General features: G+C 31.1%; 1 protein-coding gene across 10 annotated transcripts in view; it reads right to left on the reverse strand.

Moving 5' to 3' along the window:
* Positions 1 to 20003, reverse strand: part of LOC127065485 (thyrotroph embryonic factor-like) — a 95623-nt gene that overhangs the window by 48775 nt on the left and 26845 nt on the right. For 2 of the 10 annotated variants that reach the window (XM_050997903.1, XM_050997905.1), the window contains exon 1: positions 13762 to 14516. The exons of 7 other annotated variants lie outside the window; for them this stretch is intronic. In XM_050997903.1, coding sequence (XP_050853860.1) covers positions 13762 to 14092 — 331 coding nt within the window. In that variant the 5' untranslated portion in view covers positions 14093 to 14516. Of the gene's footprint in view, positions 1 to 13761; positions 14703 to 20003 lie in introns of those variants that run through there. One more of the 10 variants, XM_050997902.1, reaches the window with a different exon arrangement.

The following is a 20003-nucleotide window of genomic DNA, read 5'->3' on the forward strand; positions in this document are numbered from 1 at the left end:
GAACAGACGAAATTAATTATGTATCTACATAAAGTCTAATTTAATTAAAGTTATAAATCAAACGGGACGAATACTTTCTCCACAGACATCTACGAAAACAATTTTCTACCTATTCCAACGATGGATCGTGATCGAATGTGATCTTAATAGGAAAGAACGTGAGATATATAAATTTACCTTTCCAAATAAATAAATAAAAATATATATACATATATACGCACGTATTTATATCTATCACGTTTGGATTAACCTTGAAAAGTTGTCTAAATGTATACGACTCTTGTAAACATATGTCGAAAGTAAATCGTTAGATACGTATCGAAAAAGTCATATTGCTCTTATTAAACGTAAATATCTATAATAATATGCATTTATATTTACATGTATATGTATGTACGTATGTATGTACATACGTATGTATTATATATGCAGAACTAGGAAGTCGCGTGCCACGTGACTTTCACTTTCACCGAAATAACGAGGACGCTGGAATGAATTTGTATGGTTCTGAGAACACCAATACACATATATGCGTATATATATATGTGTAATATAAATATATGAGTATATATATATACATATATGATAAAAATATAAACACGTGTGTATATGGTGTTTCATATTTTTTCTTCTCTTTCGTTAACGCACACATTCTTTCTCTTTCTTTCTCTTTTTTTTTTTTTTGTATATCTCCGTCTTTCTTTTCTCATCACTTTCGTATATCGCATGAAAGAGAAATTTACCTTGTAAGATCTCGAATTTAGGTTAACGCGTAAGGGTCTTTCGTATCTCCGATCTCGAAAGTTTTTTTTTCCTCTTTTTTTTTCTCTTTTTTCTTTTTAAACGAGACACGCCCTAAACGTTCGAGTTGTCCGAGTGTTAAATACATCATCGATTTGTCTAATTAATATGATTTTTTAATGCGGTTTATTCTATTCTTGTTTTCTTCTTTTTTCATATTCTATGCGTTGTAAAAATTAATTATATGTAATTATAAATAATAATTTTATTTATATGTGTAATTAGACATCATTTTTACGCGTAGATATTCGTATATATACATACATATATATATATATATATATATATATATATATATAAATAATAATTTAATTCATATGTAATTACAATTGCACATATAATTTTCATGCATAGACATTCGTCGTTATTAATTATTATTATCCGTCCGATATGATAAGAATAATTATCTGTACCGAAGTATTTGTGATCGATAGATCCTCGTGATCCCACGCGAGGAAAAGAATAAAAATTCCGTTGTGGAAATAGTTCTGAAGACGTTACGAATAAACGCAAAGTCATTACGGTTAATGACGAGCAAGGCGCCAAGACTATTTACGGAGTGTATACGTATGTATATGTATCTGTCCATGTATATATGTATCTCTCTCTCTCTCTCTCTCTCTCTCTTTATGAATCTATGTATGTACATACATCGTGAAAGCGATATTTCGCAATTTAATCACGGTTTTAAGAAAGACGTTCGATTTTTCTAAGAGAAATCTATCTCTTCTTTTTTGTTTTATTTTATTTTTCATTCTTCTTCATTTATTGATTGAACTAATTTAAGACAAAGAGAAACAAAGAAAAAATACAAAAGGAAATACATACAAATCTCGACAATCTCTTCGTTTAAAATTAAAAAAATTAAAAAATAAGAAAAAAAATGAAAATAAGAAAAAAAGAAAGAGGTATACGAAACGTTTTTAATTAATCAAAAAAAAATAATAAATAAATAAATAAATAAATAAATAAGTAAACAAAATAAAATAAAGAAAAAAAGACGAGAGATCTAAAAAGCCAAAGGGAAAAATTCATAGCGTTTTCTGGAAATCCTTCGATAATAAAATCGGATCTATCGATCGGACTGTTGGATTGATTTATTACGTGAGGATATTATTACCTATCTCTATCGACGGACTAGTTCTTACGAGCAGGTTCAATATTTTTATCCTATCGATCGTAGAAACTACGCTAATGAAATCAAATACCGCCTTACCTCGTTCTTTTATCATTCTCTCTCTCTCTCTCTCTCTCTCTCTTTCTCATAGACATAGAAACATAGTATACATTTATTTACATACGCTTAGTTTGTACGTTAGACACATAGTTATTACTTAATCTATTTCTTTTTCATTCTTCCTTTATTATTTTTAGAAAGATATAATAAGAACTATCGGATCTAACATGATCGTGTAAAAATACTATAACAGGACACTAATCGAAATCACGAAAGTTTTTTTTTTTTTTTTACTTTCGAAATGAAAAAAATTATAGTTCATAGTAATATCAGTTTCGTTTCGTTTCTTTCTTTTTCTTTTTTTGGTCATTCATTGATTCTTTTATTCTAATCGAATAATAGCTATTTGAAATCCCCGAAAAATTGCTCATTTATTTTAAATATATATTTTTTTATATTTATATATATATTCGATAGAAACATTAATTTATTTTTTGTCGCTCGACGAATTTTTTTAAATCGAACATCAAGTTTTCCAATCGATAGAAATCTCGAAGAATAATATTTAATCGAAAAAGAATTAGTTTCGTTCTTTTTTTTTTCAGAGTTTCTCGAACCGGACAGGACGAAGTAGAAGCGAAAAAAGAAAAAAGGAGAGAAAAAAAATAAAAGTAAAAAAAGGAGCAAAGATAGCGGAAAAATCAGCTTGTGGAGGTGAAACTTCAATATCTACGTAGTATGGAATCGTCTAACCGGTTTTACCAGAGTGTCAATAGAATAAAAAAAAGAAAAAGAAAAAAAAAAGAATACAAAAAAGAAAAAGATCTTACGCGTGTTTACGATCCAGAAAGGGACGAGCCGGAAAACGATCGATCCTACGTAATATCAACATTTTTCTTAACAGAAATAATTTTTTTCTTTTTTCTTTTTCTCTTCTTTTTTTTTTATTTTTTATTTTTCCTCGCATCGATTATGCTCAAAATATATCGATATTTCTATTCCTCTTTCATAAAAATTGTTCTAATCCGAACTGTGAGTTACAAAATTTTGTGCCAGCTTTCTTTCTTTTTTCTTTGTTTTGCGTCAAGGAAAAATTAGAACGAAAAGAGAAAAAAGAAAAAAGAGAGAGAGAGAGAGAGAGAGAATGGTATAGTACGTAATCCATCTTGTTAGAAATTTGTTGTGTAGTTTTAGATCATAGTCATCGTTCGGTGAAAGTTGATCACAAAACGCACGATCACTCTCAGGTTTCTCATTTTTATAAGAAATTTTATAAGACTACGAATATATCATTTTTATTATACATAAGGAATTTGATATTTGAAATGTAGAATCGATCGAAAATATTTCCGAATATTTCTTCTTCTTCTTCTTTTTTTTTTTTTTAATTATCTTTTTTAAAGTATCTTTTCTTTTTTATCAAATTGTGAAAACTACGAGTTTATCGAAGAAAGTTTTTACGATCTAGATCAAAAATAATTTATATGAAAAATTTTGGAGAAGATTAATCGATGTTTGATATACGTATATTGCATAACTTCATTTGGAATAAATTAATACAAATTCTAACGATATATTTGTGTGTATTTAAGAAAATGTCAACAAATGAAATAACGATATCTAATCTATTAGAAACATTAGATATGTATTTCGTGACGTTATAGATCAATGTAAAATCGTGTATATCTCGAACGTGTATTAACGATCTTTTTCTTTTTTCTTTCTTTCTTTCACAAGCGTCATTACTCTGTTGAACCGGGAAGCGTAACACTTTCCATCTTACAATACTTCCTTCTACGTCTTGAAATAAAAAATTATATAGAGTTTCCTCATATATATATATATATATATATATATATATATATATATAAAATGTAATGAAAACGTCGAATGACAGAATATCTTTTTGTTTTTCTTCCAACGCGACATTTTTCTTCTTTAATTAATTGCCGGAAAAGATCTTATTAGAAATCGCGAATAAAAACTTTTTATCCATCCCATAAAATTCGTTCTAACATCTCTTTCCTTCTCTCCTCATTTCCTTTTTCTCTAGATATCATTTCTCAGAAATTTGCATAAGAGAAAAAAGAAGAAAAAAGAAAAAGAAAAATATAATAATGTTGAAAATTATTTTTACAATTTATTTCATAAGCTTACTAACGCGGATTCTAACAATCGAACGAATTCGTTTCTTTTACTATCATTAAAAAATTTTCACAACGAAAAATAGAGAAAACAAACAAACAAATAAATAAATAAATTCGTAATTTTTTTTCTCTCAACTTCGTTCTTTCTCTCTCTCTCTCTCCCTCTCTCCCTCACTCTCTCTCTCTCTCTCTCTCTCTCTCTCTCTCTCTCTCTCTCTCTGTTTTAAAAAGATAATAAGATTACGTACGAAAAAAAGAAATAAAAAGAAGCAGAAGAAGAAAAAGGAGAGAAAAGAAAAGAAAAGAAAAGAAAAGAAAAAATATGTCGGAAGAAGGAAGCGGATTCGGTGTGCGGTCGGTGTATAATTTCCAATTATACTTCCCGATTAAGCATAAAGGAAAGCGTGTGCCGGGAACGCAGAAATCTAGACGAAGAGAGAACGATTGTAATGCGCGAGCTGGCATGCGCAAACGCAGACAGGTGCAATTCAGTTGCTCCTCGAACCGCGATGACGTCGATTATCGCGAGCGTGCAAACTCGTTGTTGCACTTTTTCTTTTTTCTTTCTATAGTATACTATACTATTTACTATATACTATCTCTATCTTTCTAACCTTTATTCCTTTCTTCTTCTTTTTCTTTTTTTATTTATTTATATTTCTTCATTTTTTCCCTTTAACTCTACAAACACATTCGTACATACATATATACATATATGTATATATAAATATGTATGTATACATGTATATATGATGTATCTATAATTTTTCTTTTTCTATTTATTTATATTTTTCATTCTTTCCCTTTAACTGTACACACTTATACATACATACATACACACATATATATACATATATATATATATATATATATGCATAATGCGTACTATACACACACACACACACATATACACATATATTCTCAATCTCCTTCCGCAACTCCCCCTTAATTCTCTATACTATCCCCTGTATCGTAGACTCGAAAGTGAAAACGCCAATCGCAAACACCGAACGAGACTCTTGCGTGTTTCATCGCGATTTCAAACTCAGTACTCCGTATCGCACGTGTACGATATACGTAGGCATTTATCTATACATTCGTCTGTGTATATATGTCTACGGCTCTGTATATGTATAACTGTTTGTCCGTCTATTTGTTTCTATAGGTATGTATGTCTACGTATGTACATACATACGTACGTCATGACCCAGCCACTTTCTTCTTCGTTCCAGTGAACTATTTTAATCGCAACCCGATTGAAAACCCTCCTTTTGAAACGTTTCTTCCTCTTTCTTTCTCTCTCTATCTCTCTTTTTCTTTCTTTCTTTCTTTCTTTCTTTCTTTCTTTCTTTCTCTTACTCTCATTTATCTCGCATTATTTTTTACCTATTGTGTATACAGGTGAATCGTCATTTCTTTTTCTTTGTTTCATTTTCTTTTTCTTTTATCGAACTTATATTTTTAATTCATCAAAAATCAAAATGTTCGATCGATTATCTTATTATTTTCATTTATACAATTTCTATACTTTTAATCTTTAATTGGTATATATATTATTTAATCTTTAATTGATATATATATATATATATATATATATATACACCAATTAATTGGTATATATTGGTATCATTGGTATATAATATACACCAAATAATAATAAACAAAAATTTTTGTTTTACAAGATACGAAAATCAATTCTTTATATATATATATATATATATATATATATATATATATATAACATAAAAATAAAAACAAAAATTTTCTTTCTTATCTTTTTCTCTTTTTCTTCACCGAGCAATATCATTCGAACGTTTAATTTTCGATATTACTTTATTTCCAATTACTAGCTTTGTAAAAATGCACGATGAATTTTTATATCGAATCTTTCGTTTATTCTAAAACGTAACATACGATTGATTATTTTATTAATTTATTTTTAATTATTAATCGCGTTTTATATATTTCTAATCATTATATATATATATATATATATATATATATATATATATATAAATGCATGTTAATCTTTATATCGCATGTTAATTTATATTTATAAAATAAATATTTTTGATTGACTCTTTCAAAGTTGACCTTTTTTTAATTATAATTCCAAACACATTTTTTCTTTCTCTCTTTCTTTTTCTCTTTTTTTTTTCTTTTTTTTTGAAGTCAACATTTTCTCCTTCAATTTTTCTCTTTCGTGATTACTTCTTGAATTAAGAAGTCAAAGGAGAGAGAGAGAGAGAGAGAGAGAGAGAGAAAGGAAAGTTTATCAAAAGAGGTCTGAAAGAAGAACACTCGTTATCATACCCCGTCGGGTCGTTCGATAACACATATGTCTATTTATGTCAGGATTTATTGACGTTAACGTTCGCAATAAAAGAGAGAGAGAGAGAGAGAGAGAGAGAGAAAGAGAGAGATAAATGTTTTCTTAATATCATCGATTACCCGCCAAAAATGTCATAATTATTTCGTAATTTCATTTTCTTTCGAATTTTCGATATTTGTTTACGTCGATACATACGATATAAAATCTACGACGTGTATGTGTGTGCGTGAGTGAGCGAGTATGTTTGTGAATTGTGCATTTAAATTTATAAAGTATAATCGCAATATTGCGATAAGAATTGTATGAATGAATGAATAAATAAATAAATAAATAAATAAATAAATAAATAAATAAATAAATAAGTAAGTAAAGTAGAAAATTAAAAAAAGGAAAAAAAAATAAAATAAGATATTTACTTACATATTCCAAAGTATTATTATGCTTCTACGAGCTTATACGGGGATATTATCCGGAAGAGGAGGGGGGATATAGCTTACCTGAAAGATAAAAAGAGAAATTTTAATTGGATTAAAAAAAAAAAAAACAAAGAAACAGAAAACAAAATTAATAAATAAATAAATTATTAGGAAGAAACAAAGACAAAAAAAAAGAAACAAGAAAAAAGATCGCATTTTTTTCATCCTACGTCTCGTGTACGTCGACTTTCACTCTTTAATAATTAATTTAATGTTTCATTCTTATATAATATATCGAGTGATTCGTATTATAAAGTCAAAAGTACGAAGTTTAAAAGTAATATTTTAAGGGAAGAGTAAAATGATCGATAATTAATATCGAAATATATAATTAATCGTTTTAAGAAATATTTTACACATACACACGCCATCCTCACATATATTTATAAGTAGTACTTTCAAAGATCGACCAGAATTTTTCTTCAAAGTGAGATTTACGATCTCGCAATATTTCGTAATTAATACATTTACGCCCATTTAATTGCATATTATTAATTTCTTATCCACCGGATAGATCATTAATACATACGCGGAAAAAATGATTAAATGATTAATGGAAAAATGATTAATGAAAAAAAAAAAAAAAAAAAAACGAACGAAATATAAAATCAATATGAATTTTAAATGATCGATACAATTAATTTTTAATGTTATCCCACGTATACGATGATTTTTATATTGATTATGATTATATAGAATCTCGAAATGATTGAAATGTAAATAACGATATTACATCGATCGATTATTCAAGATTTTTTTTTTTTTTCATTATTAACATCGTCGTTAACATGGATTCTTGAACGAGTATTTATCCAGATTTTTTTTTTTCTTTTTCTTTTTTTATTCTATTAAAACTGTACTAAGTGGAACATTCCTTGAGAAAGAGATAAGTGAGAAAAATGAGGGAAAAAGAATTTTCTAATGCGACCGATAGATTTTTCTTTTTCTTTCTTTTTCTTTTCAACGATCTATCGAGCTTCATCGATAACGTGTTGAGTATTAATATCTCTTGCTTGTAGAAACATCAAATCAAAAATCTAGACGTTTATCAACATAACCATCGAATAATAAAAATAAAAATAATAATAACAACAACAACAATAATAAATACAATTTAAACAAATTCTCATCGTTTCGTATATGAATGAAATATATAAAACTGTATTAAAAAAAAAGGAAGTAAAAGAAAAACTTATCCACCTGATCGATTGCAACAAAGTCGGCGAAATAAAATCGAGTGCAACAAAAAGAAAAAAGAAAAACAAACAAACAAACAAACAAAAATACAAACGAAAGACCAAAGAAGACAAAAAAAAATATATATAATCAATTATCCAAATAATTCGATGCAATAAATTCGACGCTAACGAAAGCGTACAAAAACAATAATAAAATGTAACGAGAAAGAGAAAACAAAAAAAACAAGAAAAAAGAAAAAAAAGATACGAAAGAAAAGAAGAAAAAAAAAAAAGAAAGAAAGGGAAACTCAGAAGAGACATTGAAAATCATACGAGACAGTCGATAATAGTATTTCAAGGCGTCTTGTACGATAATAATCGATATAGGCACGGACGAGTGCAATCGGATTTTCCGAATCGGCTTCTCCCCACCATATATAATACATTTCCCCTTCTTCGTCCCACCCTCCCTCTCGTCGTACCATCCCTACCGTTACCTCCCCACCCTCCTTTCGTTATTATCGGTGAGTCTCCGAGAACGATTGCACGACTACGGCAAATGCCGACGCACGTGGATGAGCGCGTGCAATTTGCACTTTTTAATGCGTATATATGTTCCTTCTCTCTCTTTCTCTGTCTTTCTGTCCAATTGTCTGTCTATTTGCAGAGAGAGAGAGAGAGAGAGAGAGAGAGTTTTAACATATTCTTGGATAAACCTCGACATTTTTCATTTTTCGAATTACGCACATAAGCACCTACATATTATACACACGAAATATAACACGGCTGGTGTAGATAACGATTTTAATGGTTATTTTTATTTTTTTTCAATCTTTGTTCTCTCTTTTTTCTTTTCTTTTTTTTCTTCTTTTTTTTCTTCTTTTTTTTTATTATTCGTTTCTACTTTGTCTTTTTTGTCCTTCTTCCTTTTCTCCTCCTTTACCCTCTCTCTTTTCTCTTTTCTTTTCAATTTCTTTTTTTTTGTATTTTTTTTTTTTTTTTACAAATCAAATTATCTTTTCAAATCACTTTCTTTTGTTTTTATTAATCGTTCAAGATTTCTATATCTCTGTATTAGAATATAAAAAGATTTTGTCGATAAAAGAATATAAAAACTTCGTATGGAACAATGCTCGGTATTATAATCAATGTTTCATATATAAATGTGTGCTTGTTCGTATGCGTGTACCAGCGATTAGGATTTCTTTTTCTTTCACGCGATTAAAAATCATACGACTATATCCGTTCGTAATTGTTCTACTAATATTCGACATTCTTCGTTCGATCTTTCGAAATACATTGTTATCGCGAATAATGAGTAGTTGGAAAACAAGTTAATAAAATTATTCCGACGTTCGTTCGTTCTTTACGACAAATGAAATAATTTTATTCCATTTATTATTAGTACTTAGCAATTTCGATCAACAACAACAACAACAACAACAAGAACAACAATAGAATAATAAGCGTGACGCAAACAGTTCATTCTAATTCGATCTTAATTTGTCACTAGCGATGAACTCGATCGAGATAAAAAGAAAAAAAGAAAAGTAAGAAGAAAGAAAGAGAAGGAGAAAAACAGCAGAGAGAGAGAGAGAGAGAGGAAGAACATTCGCCCTTTTTATGGCTTCGTTTAGACTACGGATTAAGGAACGGCCTTCGGAAGGTCGAGTTACGGTCACTGTGCCACGGTCTTCGGGAAATGTTAACGCGTTGCGACATGACGAACGTACGAGACACGTAAGTAATCTACGCGAGCGTAGTTTATTATTGATAATTAATGGATCGTTTGATCGAGAACGACTTTAAGTGCGGACGAACATTAAAAAATCTTTGAATGAAACACGTCATTTAAACATATGTATATATATATATATATATTTACGCATATGTGTATGTGTGTGTGGCGTCTATAAGTATATTCAATATTTCTTTAGATAAAAATGAAAAGATTTAACAGAAAAAAAAGAACTGAAATATCAAATTAATTTTTTGACGATTATTATTATTATTATTATTATTTTTTTTTTTTTTTTTTTTATTCGAACGAAACGATCGAAATGTTCTCGACTTTGTTTAATCTAATTATTTTTCAAGAAATTTTGTATAATTCAATTTTCTTCTTTTCTTTTTTCTCAATAGAAATGTACGTATATAATGTATATATGTATGTATGTATGTATCATCGTCATTATTTCATTCGTAGATAGATAGAGAAAGAGAGAGAGAGAGAGAGAGAGAGAGAGAGAAAGAGAGAAATGTCGAGTATTCGTAGTACTTCGTCAAGGTCGCGAACGATATCTCCGTCGCACAAGATCATAGGTCGTCGCTTAACTCGCGACTCTAATTGTTATTCAAAGATGCGCTCTTCAATAACTACAAGGTCGTCGACTCAAGAGTCAAGTCCTTAGCTACAGGGTTCTACTAACTTTCTCTAGAGAAACACATGTTAATTTTTACCCTCTACATATTTTCTCAGACTCCATAGATCCAAGGTATAATCTTTTTCAATTAATATTTATAATAATGCTTGCCTGTCTTACACACACACACACACACACACGTATATACATACATATATACTGCTTATTTACACACGATGATTAATTATTATCTTAAAGTATAACAAAAAAGAAAGAAAAGAAATTCCAATCCAATATTTTTCTAGTATAAAATAAATGTAAATTTTAAGAAGATATTGAACGTTCGAATTTTCGTTACGAGCTCTTGCAGATATTATTGTTAGTAATGATAAGAGACTTAATTATAATTTTTTCGAATACAAATCTCTACGTATAATAATTTATTAATAAAAAAATCATCTTGTATAATACGGTTCTTTCACTCTCTCTCTCTCTCTCTCCATGTATCTATCTATCTATCTATCTATCTATCTATCTCTCTCTCTCTCTCTTTCTCTTATTCCAATGAATCCAATGTCGACCTACTTATCATTGTATAATATATGACATTAAATTTTTTCGAGTATTTTCATCAAATTATCTAATAATTTATATATATATACACATTTATATATATATACATATATATAAAACAGGAGAAAAAAATTAAGCGATTTAACATTACAACGTTCAAGAGCCACGTGTATTATTACGTCCTCGAGACAAACGACACGTGATTCTTCCACGTCGACCTGGTAACAAGCTTTTCCTCCGAACGAATAAGCTAAAGAGACAAAAAGAGAGATAGATAGATAGATAGATAGATAGATAGATAGATACATGGAGAGAGAGAGAGAGAGAGAGAGAGTGAATGAGTGAGAGAGAGAGAGAGAGAGGGAGGGAGAGAGAGAGAGAGAGAAAGCAAGCAAGCCTATTTTCGTGTTAGAATCAACGATACGAACAAGAAGAGATGATAGTTAGAGTCGCGTTGACGTTACAATACTACTATACGTGAGATATAATTATGTCTGTCGTGTGTTCAGGACGAGGAGAGGCTTTAACTGCCCAGCCCTCTTCTATTGTGGTCCCGATGGTACGAATGTGACCTACCCCTTATTGTTGTCTATCTGAATCATTAGAATACATTGAAGTGTTAGAAACTATTTTTAGAATACTGATCCGATCTGTTAGAATATATGATAGAATTTTATATCAATAAATATTTGATCCAAAGTTTAGTCGATATTAATTTTCAATGATTTATAGATCGTTTCTTTTAAAAACATTGATACAATTTATATATATGTGTGTGTGTGTGTGTGTGTAAGATTGAGTTATTGTTTATATATAAAAAATATAAAATTTTATACATACGTATGATATAATTGTAGTTGTTTTATATCAGTATAATATTTTACATATAATATGTATTTACTTTGTATCGTTGCAAATATTGTAAATATATATGTTTTATATGGAAATCAAATTATTAGACGTTAATAGAAAATTTATTCGCCAAAGTTTATTTCATCGTGAATGGGTCGATTTATTCGTAAAAAAAGAAAAAAAAAAAAAAAAGCTGGAAATAAACTAAAACAAAAGAAGAAAAAGAAAAATAAAACAAAACAAAAATTATATAACACAAGTATACGGATATAGATGCATACAGATCTGTTTGAGCATACATGCAGTTTGTATGCACACGTATATAATAACGCGTATGTGCGTATTCATACATGTGTGTGTGTATACATACATACGTATATATATTATATATATTTTGTTAAAAATAGAAATGATAATAAAATAGAAATAATAATAAAAAAGAATCCTGTTGTAAAAATAATAGTAACAATAATAATAATAATAATAATAATAATAATAATAATAACAATAACGAAAAATACGTATAATTTTTTGTATTATAAGTTTCATTGTCGAACGTATTTCTTTTGAGAAAGAAGATGAAACGATAGAGACAGTGTGTGTGAGAGAGAGAGAGAGAGAGAGAGAGAGAGAGAGAGAGAGAGAGAGAGAGAGAGAGAGAGAGAGAGAGAGAGAGAGATACGGAGATACCATAGTGAACAAGAGAAACGTGGGAGGATGCAAATTACAACTAGCCTTGAGTCGATTCCGGCGTAAACTAGGATAGGTGAATAGAAGAATTCACACGTTTAAAAGCGAATGATTCATTCGTCATATGATCAACAAGATATAAAAAAAAATTAAAATTGATAAAGAAATGATCTGTCGATCTAATTTCGAATACGATCGGTTGTAATAATAATAGATAAATCGAACGATTACATATATTCTTATATACTTACTTACTTACTTACTTACTTACACACATACACACACATATATGTGAGATAAAGGAATAAGTATAAATAAGGGAATATACAGTAGTTATAAGCTGTAAGTAGGCAGACACCGTTGACGAGCAACAGGTGGGCGTTTCTAGTAGCGAATCAAACTTATCTCTTTAAGTATATAACTCTTTTTCGTTTTCTTTTTATTTTTTTTCTTTTTTTTTTGTTTCTATTTTTCTTTTTCTACTTTCTCTCTCTCTCTCTCTCTCTCTCTCTCTCTCTCTCTCTCTCTCTCTCTCTCTCTCTCTCTCTCTCGGTTTTTTTTTCTTTTTTTTTGTTGTGTTATCTCCGTCTTTTTTTTCTTTATCATTTTCTTTGGTATCTATTTTTATCTATCCAAGAGAGTTATTACTCTTTTAAGTTGATAATGGTAACTATTATCGATCGTGACAGCTCATAAATATTTTGTACTATTTCGAGAGAGCAATAATTTCGATGAACTAACATACATGTATGTATATATATATATATATATATATATATATATATATATATGCACATATACACACACACACACATATCGTCATCGTTTACAATAAGGAAAATAATTTTTAAAACGAAATTATCTCAAGAAGGTAGACGAATTGTTTACTTCTCCTTTTTTTTTCGTTCTTTATTAAATCCTTTTAAATATTCGTCATGTTCTCCGATCGTGTAGGAAAAAAATAAAATAAAATAAAAACATTAAGAACTTTAGTTACTTTTACGATAAACTTCTTGGAAACTTAGAGACGAAGCTTCGTGACTAATGTTGTTATTATTATTATTATTTTTTTTTTTCTCCTTTGCGAAACGAAAGGACAAGGTAGAACCGTTACGATTTTAAATATTCATTAATAAAGCCGATCAATATCCACCGTAGTTCCAATTTCCTACCGTTCATATAGACATGATGCTGTCGCCATAAATGTTGATACTGTGTCCAACGAGAGCTGGTACTGTCGTCGTGAATCGGTGGTAAGGGTCCATGAACCTGATGACCATGAGTAGTTGGTGGTAAGGATTGTTGCTGTTGCTGATTTTGTCCCTGCTGTTGTTGCTGTTGTTGTTGCTGTTGTTGTTGATGCGCAGGAGCAACAACGATGTGCGGATGGGGTGGATGAGGTGGTGGTTGATGTTGCGCCTGAGGATGGTGCGTCTGATGTAGCACCCCTGTTGGTACCGGTGGTGGTGCCAATTGTTGGTACTCCATAGCGCAGCTCGTCATTCACGTTATATTTCACTCGCACATTTATTTACCAAAAATTATCATATGTCTATATCGAACGCGTAAAAATTACATACACGTATGTATTAACGCGTAATTTTTATATTATTAACGAGCGTCCGTTCGAAACTCTCGACTTTTTGTTTCTATAAGTTCCGAGACACTTTTCCCTTGTCGTTTTATTTTATTTCAGAGTTTTTGTATTCACGGAGTCTATGAGACGGTAATACGAGTACGACAAATTGTCTGTATTTATTGTGATGTTTGTATATACGTGTGTAGGTATGTGTGCGTGTATTTGTATGTATGTATGTGTGTGTGTGAATGTGAGAGAGAGAGAGAAAATGAAAAACACACTTGCGAGCTTTAGATTGAAAGACACTACCGAGTCTTCGTCCTTGAACTTCCTCCGATTGCTCTCGATCTATACACACAGAGAGACAGACACTATGGAAGGCGCGCGCGATCGCTCTGATCGTTTTGATCGCGCGTACACACACACGCGCACGCACGCACGCACGCTGTCTCTCTCTCTCTCTCTCTCTCCCTCTCTCTCTCTCTCTCTCTCTCTTTCGCTCTTTTCCTTTTCCTTTTCTTTCACCTTTTTCTTCCTTTTATTTCTTTCGTTGTTAAATATATAAAAAAGAGTTCAACGATTTAAGTATTTCTCCAACACAAACAATCCTTGTAATACGTAAAATCCTCGAGAATCTTTATCAAAACCAATACATACCTATATAAATATATATATATAAATTATATATATATATACACACGAACGTATATATATATATATATATGTATGTATATATATATATATATAGTTGTACGTATTATCTTGATTCACGAATAATCTCGATAGTATATAACCGTAATACGTGCGATCGAGTAATATACGTCGTGATCGAGTGGAGCACCGATCGAAAGTGAGAGAGAAGTTCTCTCGGCGCTCGGAAGAGAGAGAGAAGAGACCGGCGCGATGCCCCGACGCGATGCCGCGACGCGTTCGGTTCGACGGTCGTCGACAAACTGGAAAGGAGAGCGGGGAGTTCTCTGGCTGGCAGTAGTAGTAGTAGTAGTAGTAGTAGTAGTAGTAGTAGTAGTAGTGTAGTAATAGTAGTGTAGTAGAAGTAATAGTAGTAGTAGTAACGGGTGGTGAGGGTGGAAGTGTGATTTCCTTTTTCGCGATTACCGGTAACTTACGATCCGTTTTGTCTAGGAGTTTCTCCTAGAGGACAAGAGCCAATAAATAAATAGGAAAGGAGAAGGAGTGTCTATAGGAAGGATGAATAAGGATATTCTCGAATGTTGACGAGAATTTTTTCTAGTTTTCTCTGTGGTGGGAGGACGAGTGGAAAAAGAAGGAGAAGGAGAGGAGAAGAGAGGGGAGAGGTATAATAAATATATGAACGTGATTTGAGAATATACACGTATATGTGTATACACGCGTATACATATACGTGTTTGTATACGTATATATTTGATCTTGTAAAGAAAAAGAATGAATGCGAGAGAGAGAGAGAGAGAGAGAGAGAGAGAGAGAGAGAGAGAGAGAGAGAGAGATGGATGGACGGATAGATAAACAGATAGAGACAGAGAGATAAGGAAAAGGTTGAGCTTATAAGAGGCGCGCGCGATGCCGTCGTCGTGTGGCGACTGTCAAAATCGCCGCTGGTCGACGTCTATCCATCGAAGCCGACCAACGATTGGAGCAAAGAGTGCCGGAAGCGTAACTCCCATTGGTCGAACCAAAGCATTACTCCCGACTACACAAGCGAACAAAACCTCACCACCTCTTCTACTTCTTGAGGGTGGGGATGAAGAGCGAGCCGTTATCCTGTACGTCCTCGTATTCTCCCTCTCTTCCTCCTTCGCTCCCTCTCTCTCTCTCTCTCGCACACACTCTTGTTTTCTCTCTCTCTCACTTTCTGTCTCTCTCTTTTTCCCTTTCTCTTTCTCTTTTTTCTTCTTTTTTCTTTCCAATCGTTGGAAAGAGAAAGATGAAAATATAGTAGTAGATATAATAGAGAGAGAGAGAGAGAGAGAGAGAGAGAGAGAGAGGATGTACAAACACGAACGTACTATTATCTTTAACCGTACCGTGTTCACCGGCAAAATACTGAAAGAGTGACTACTCCGATGATACTTTTACTCTCTCTCTCTCTCTTTTTCTGTATTACATACATATATTTATCTATATGTATACGTATATGTATATCTATATCTATATCTATATCTATTTTCCATCTCTCTCTCTCTTTCTGTACGTGGAGCTTTTTCCCGCCCCCACCTCCCACCACGTTATACCCCTCTCTTCGAACTTCTCTCTAATCCTCCTACCACTCGACTAACCACACCGTAACGTCCAACGTAAGCCACCACCTTTTTCCCTCTCTCTCTCTCTCTCTCTCTCTCTCTCTCTTGCTCGCTCCACTCTCCCTCTCTATTTTACTCTCACGCTCTCTCTCTCTCTCTCCCTTTATCTATCTATCTATTCATCTATATATCTATCTATCTTTCTCACACTTCACTTTTCTTTACACAACCAAGTCCGTTCCGCGTCTATCTCCCAACAGCCGTTACTACTACTCCTTCCAACTCTTTCGTTTACTCCCGTCTTACTCCCTCCTCTCTACCACTTTGCATTTGCCTCTCTCTCTCTCTCTCTCTCTCCCTCTCCCTCTCCCTCTCGCGAGTGAACGCGCACGCGTGCGCCCTCGCGTACTTTCTCTCTCTTTCTCTTTCTCTCTCTATCTTTATCTCTCTCTATCTTTATCTCTCTCTCTCTCTTTCTCCCTCTCCCTCTCTCTCTCCCTCTCTCTATCTATCTATCTATCTATCTATCTATCTTCGTCTAATACGCTCCAACGAACGCGGCCGATCGGATATACGATTCCGTCGACGCGATTGAGCTTCCGCGTTCGCGAGAACGTGGACAGGACACTGCCTTTCTCTCTCTTTCTTTTTCTTTTCTCTCTCTCTCTCTCTCTCTCTCTCTGTCTCTCTGTCTCTGTCTGTCTTTCTCCCTTTTTCTCTTTCTCTTTCTCTTTCTCTTGTAATCACGATCGTTACGTAGAATCATTTCTTTTTTCTCTTGTTTATTATTTTATTTTTCATTATTATTCTTATTGTTGTTGTTGTAGTTGTTGTTGTCATTGTTGTCGTCCTTGTTGTTACTGTAATAGGATACATTTATTTTCTTTCGTGGTAATATCGCTCAATTAACGAAATCGTCGTAGAAGACTTTTAAATGATATTCTAACGATAGGAGACATTCACGTTTCTTATTATTAATAAAATTTTTTGATCGACGTGATACGATTAAATAACGATTAAATAAAATAGTAAGAATAAATTTTGTGTTTATATTTAATAGTTCGATCAATCGTATAATCCATCGTAATAGGGATTACTAATGATACACGATTTTTATATACACTGTTGTCGTTGTTGTTATCGTTGGTAATTTTAATTACAATGATGGGATTGTATGATACGAAAAAATGAAGTTCCTTTTTTCAATCGTCTTCTTTACAATATGATAAAATTCGTATTTCATCGATCATTCGTTTAGTTCACGAAAATTATTAATTAGTAAACGATTTATGATATCCTACGTTTCATTCTTTTCTTTTTTTTCTTTTTTGTTTAATCGCTTCGATGCATTTTAATTGTACAAGTGGAAAAGATACGAGACAGAAGAAAAAGAAAAGGAACATGCGACTCTACGCGTGTCCTCGTTTTCGACCATGAATCGACCTACTTCTTCTCGATACCCAGTTTCGATCGGTCGATCAGTGAAATTATCGATAACGGTATAGTTACGTACGATCATGATCGACAATTAAAAACGAAAGTGAAATGGTTATGTTAAAAAAAAAAAATAAAAAGACAAATAAACGAATAAATGAACAAATGTAGAAATAAGTAACAAAAAAATTAGAATAAAAAAACATTGAAAAAAAAAAATGAATAATTTTGTAGATTCATCATTTCGAATAATCATGCGAACGAGTATTCGATCATATCGTATTATTCCTACTTTTTTTTTTCTTTTTTTTTTGTTGCATCGAATATTCAAAGACTTTCTTTAAATTCTGATATAATCCAATTTCGAAAATAAAGAGGCAAGTGAAAAATTTTCGATATAAACGAAACAGACGAATATTTCGCGCGACGTTTCCTTCTTCTTTCCTTTTCTTTTCCTTTTTTTTACCTTTTTCTTTTTTCTTTCCTTGTCCAATTAATTTGTACTAATAATTCAACGACTTTCACTAAATTCTATCAAATCTAATCTAAAGATAAAGGAATCCCAAATTTTTTTAGATAAAATGGACGAATGTTAGATTATTTCTTGGTCGTGTTTTTTTTTTTTCTTTTTTCTAGTCTGATTAATTTCTACAAACGTATTTCCAAGAACTTTCTCTCGTATTTTAGGAAACGTAGAAGAAATATTTCTCATGTGTTCACCATGAACTAACCATATCCACTTCCAAGGGATGATAATACGATAAAACGTAAATTGTTATGTTAAATTAATAATTACGATATATATAAAAAAGAAAACAAATATATACATATATAGAAATATTTATCAAAAACTTTTAGAATTATTCATTTTCGCATGTATTATACTTATGTCGAAAAAAAAAGAAGAAAAAAAAGAAAAAAGAATGAAGAAGAAAAAGAAAAAGAAGAATCTCTCGATAAAATTTATATAATTCATATAATTTATATAATTTCATAGTATCTTAATCTTTAACACACACAAACACACACATATACCCACACATGTAATTGTCAAAATCTCTCGATAAAATTCATTCAATTCATATAAATTTACAGTATTTTAATTTTGGTACATATATATATAAGATATTTTTCATTATCTATATTTATTATATCATATATTTAATACATACATACATACATACATATATATATATATATATATATATATATATATATTTATAAAAATCTCTGTTTTTCCATGAAATTTCGTGTAGCTAAGAAGAAAGAAGGTAGTAACGAAAAATGAAGGTAATATTTCTTTCTCTCTCTTTCTCTCTCTCTCTCTTTCTTTTTCTATCTCTTTGTCTCTCTCTTTTGCGAAAGCCCGAAATGGTCCAAAACCGGTCCAGTACCGTATACGAGATACCACTCTCGCGAATGCGGAAACCGTTCGAAGTCGAGGCACAGCAAAGTCTCCGAAAGAATTTCTTTATCTTTTTTTTACTCTTCCTTCTCTCTCTCTCTCTCTCTCTTTTTCTATCTCCCACTTCTCTCTTCTTCTCTCCTTTTTCAATCCTTATTATATGGCGTCACCTCGGTTCTTTGAAATTCTCACAAAGTCAAACCTCCTTTTCTTTTTTCTCTTTAAGAAAAAGTAAACTCAACCCCAACGTGATATCTACTAGCTCATGGGACAAGATTAATCTCAAATTCACAAATTTTTCTCTTCGTTGACTTTATGTTTTTTACGTGAGAATGATCTAAAAAAAAAAAAAGAAAAAAAGAATAGGAAAGAAAAAAAAACGAAAAGAAAAAAAAAAGAACAACGATGGCGTACGCGATCGATAGATCCAATTGATAAACTTGTATCAACGAACTATTTCATATTTTTTTGTAATTAAAGTTTATCATTGCTATATTCATATCAAATGTATTATTAGTTTCATAGGTGATTGCTACGACGTTTTTATTTTTTTTTTTCGATCGTTTGATCGATGGATTTAGCGTTATAACTATCATTAAAAATCTTTCGTGTAAGTTTTCTTGTAATTAAGGCAAACTGAGAAATAAAAGTTTATACGCTGTGACGCTTGGTTACGTATTTTTCTTTCCACGTCATATATATACATATGTACGTATCACGAATTTGATCGATGGATCACGTAATAAAACTGTTATT

Source organism: Vespula vulgaris, chromosome 8 (genome assembly GCF_905475345.1).
Source record: "Vespula vulgaris chromosome 8, iyVesVulg1.1, whole genome shotgun sequence".
In the NCBI taxonomy this organism is placed as follows: domain Eukaryota; kingdom Metazoa; phylum Arthropoda; class Insecta; order Hymenoptera; family Vespidae; genus Vespula; species Vespula vulgaris.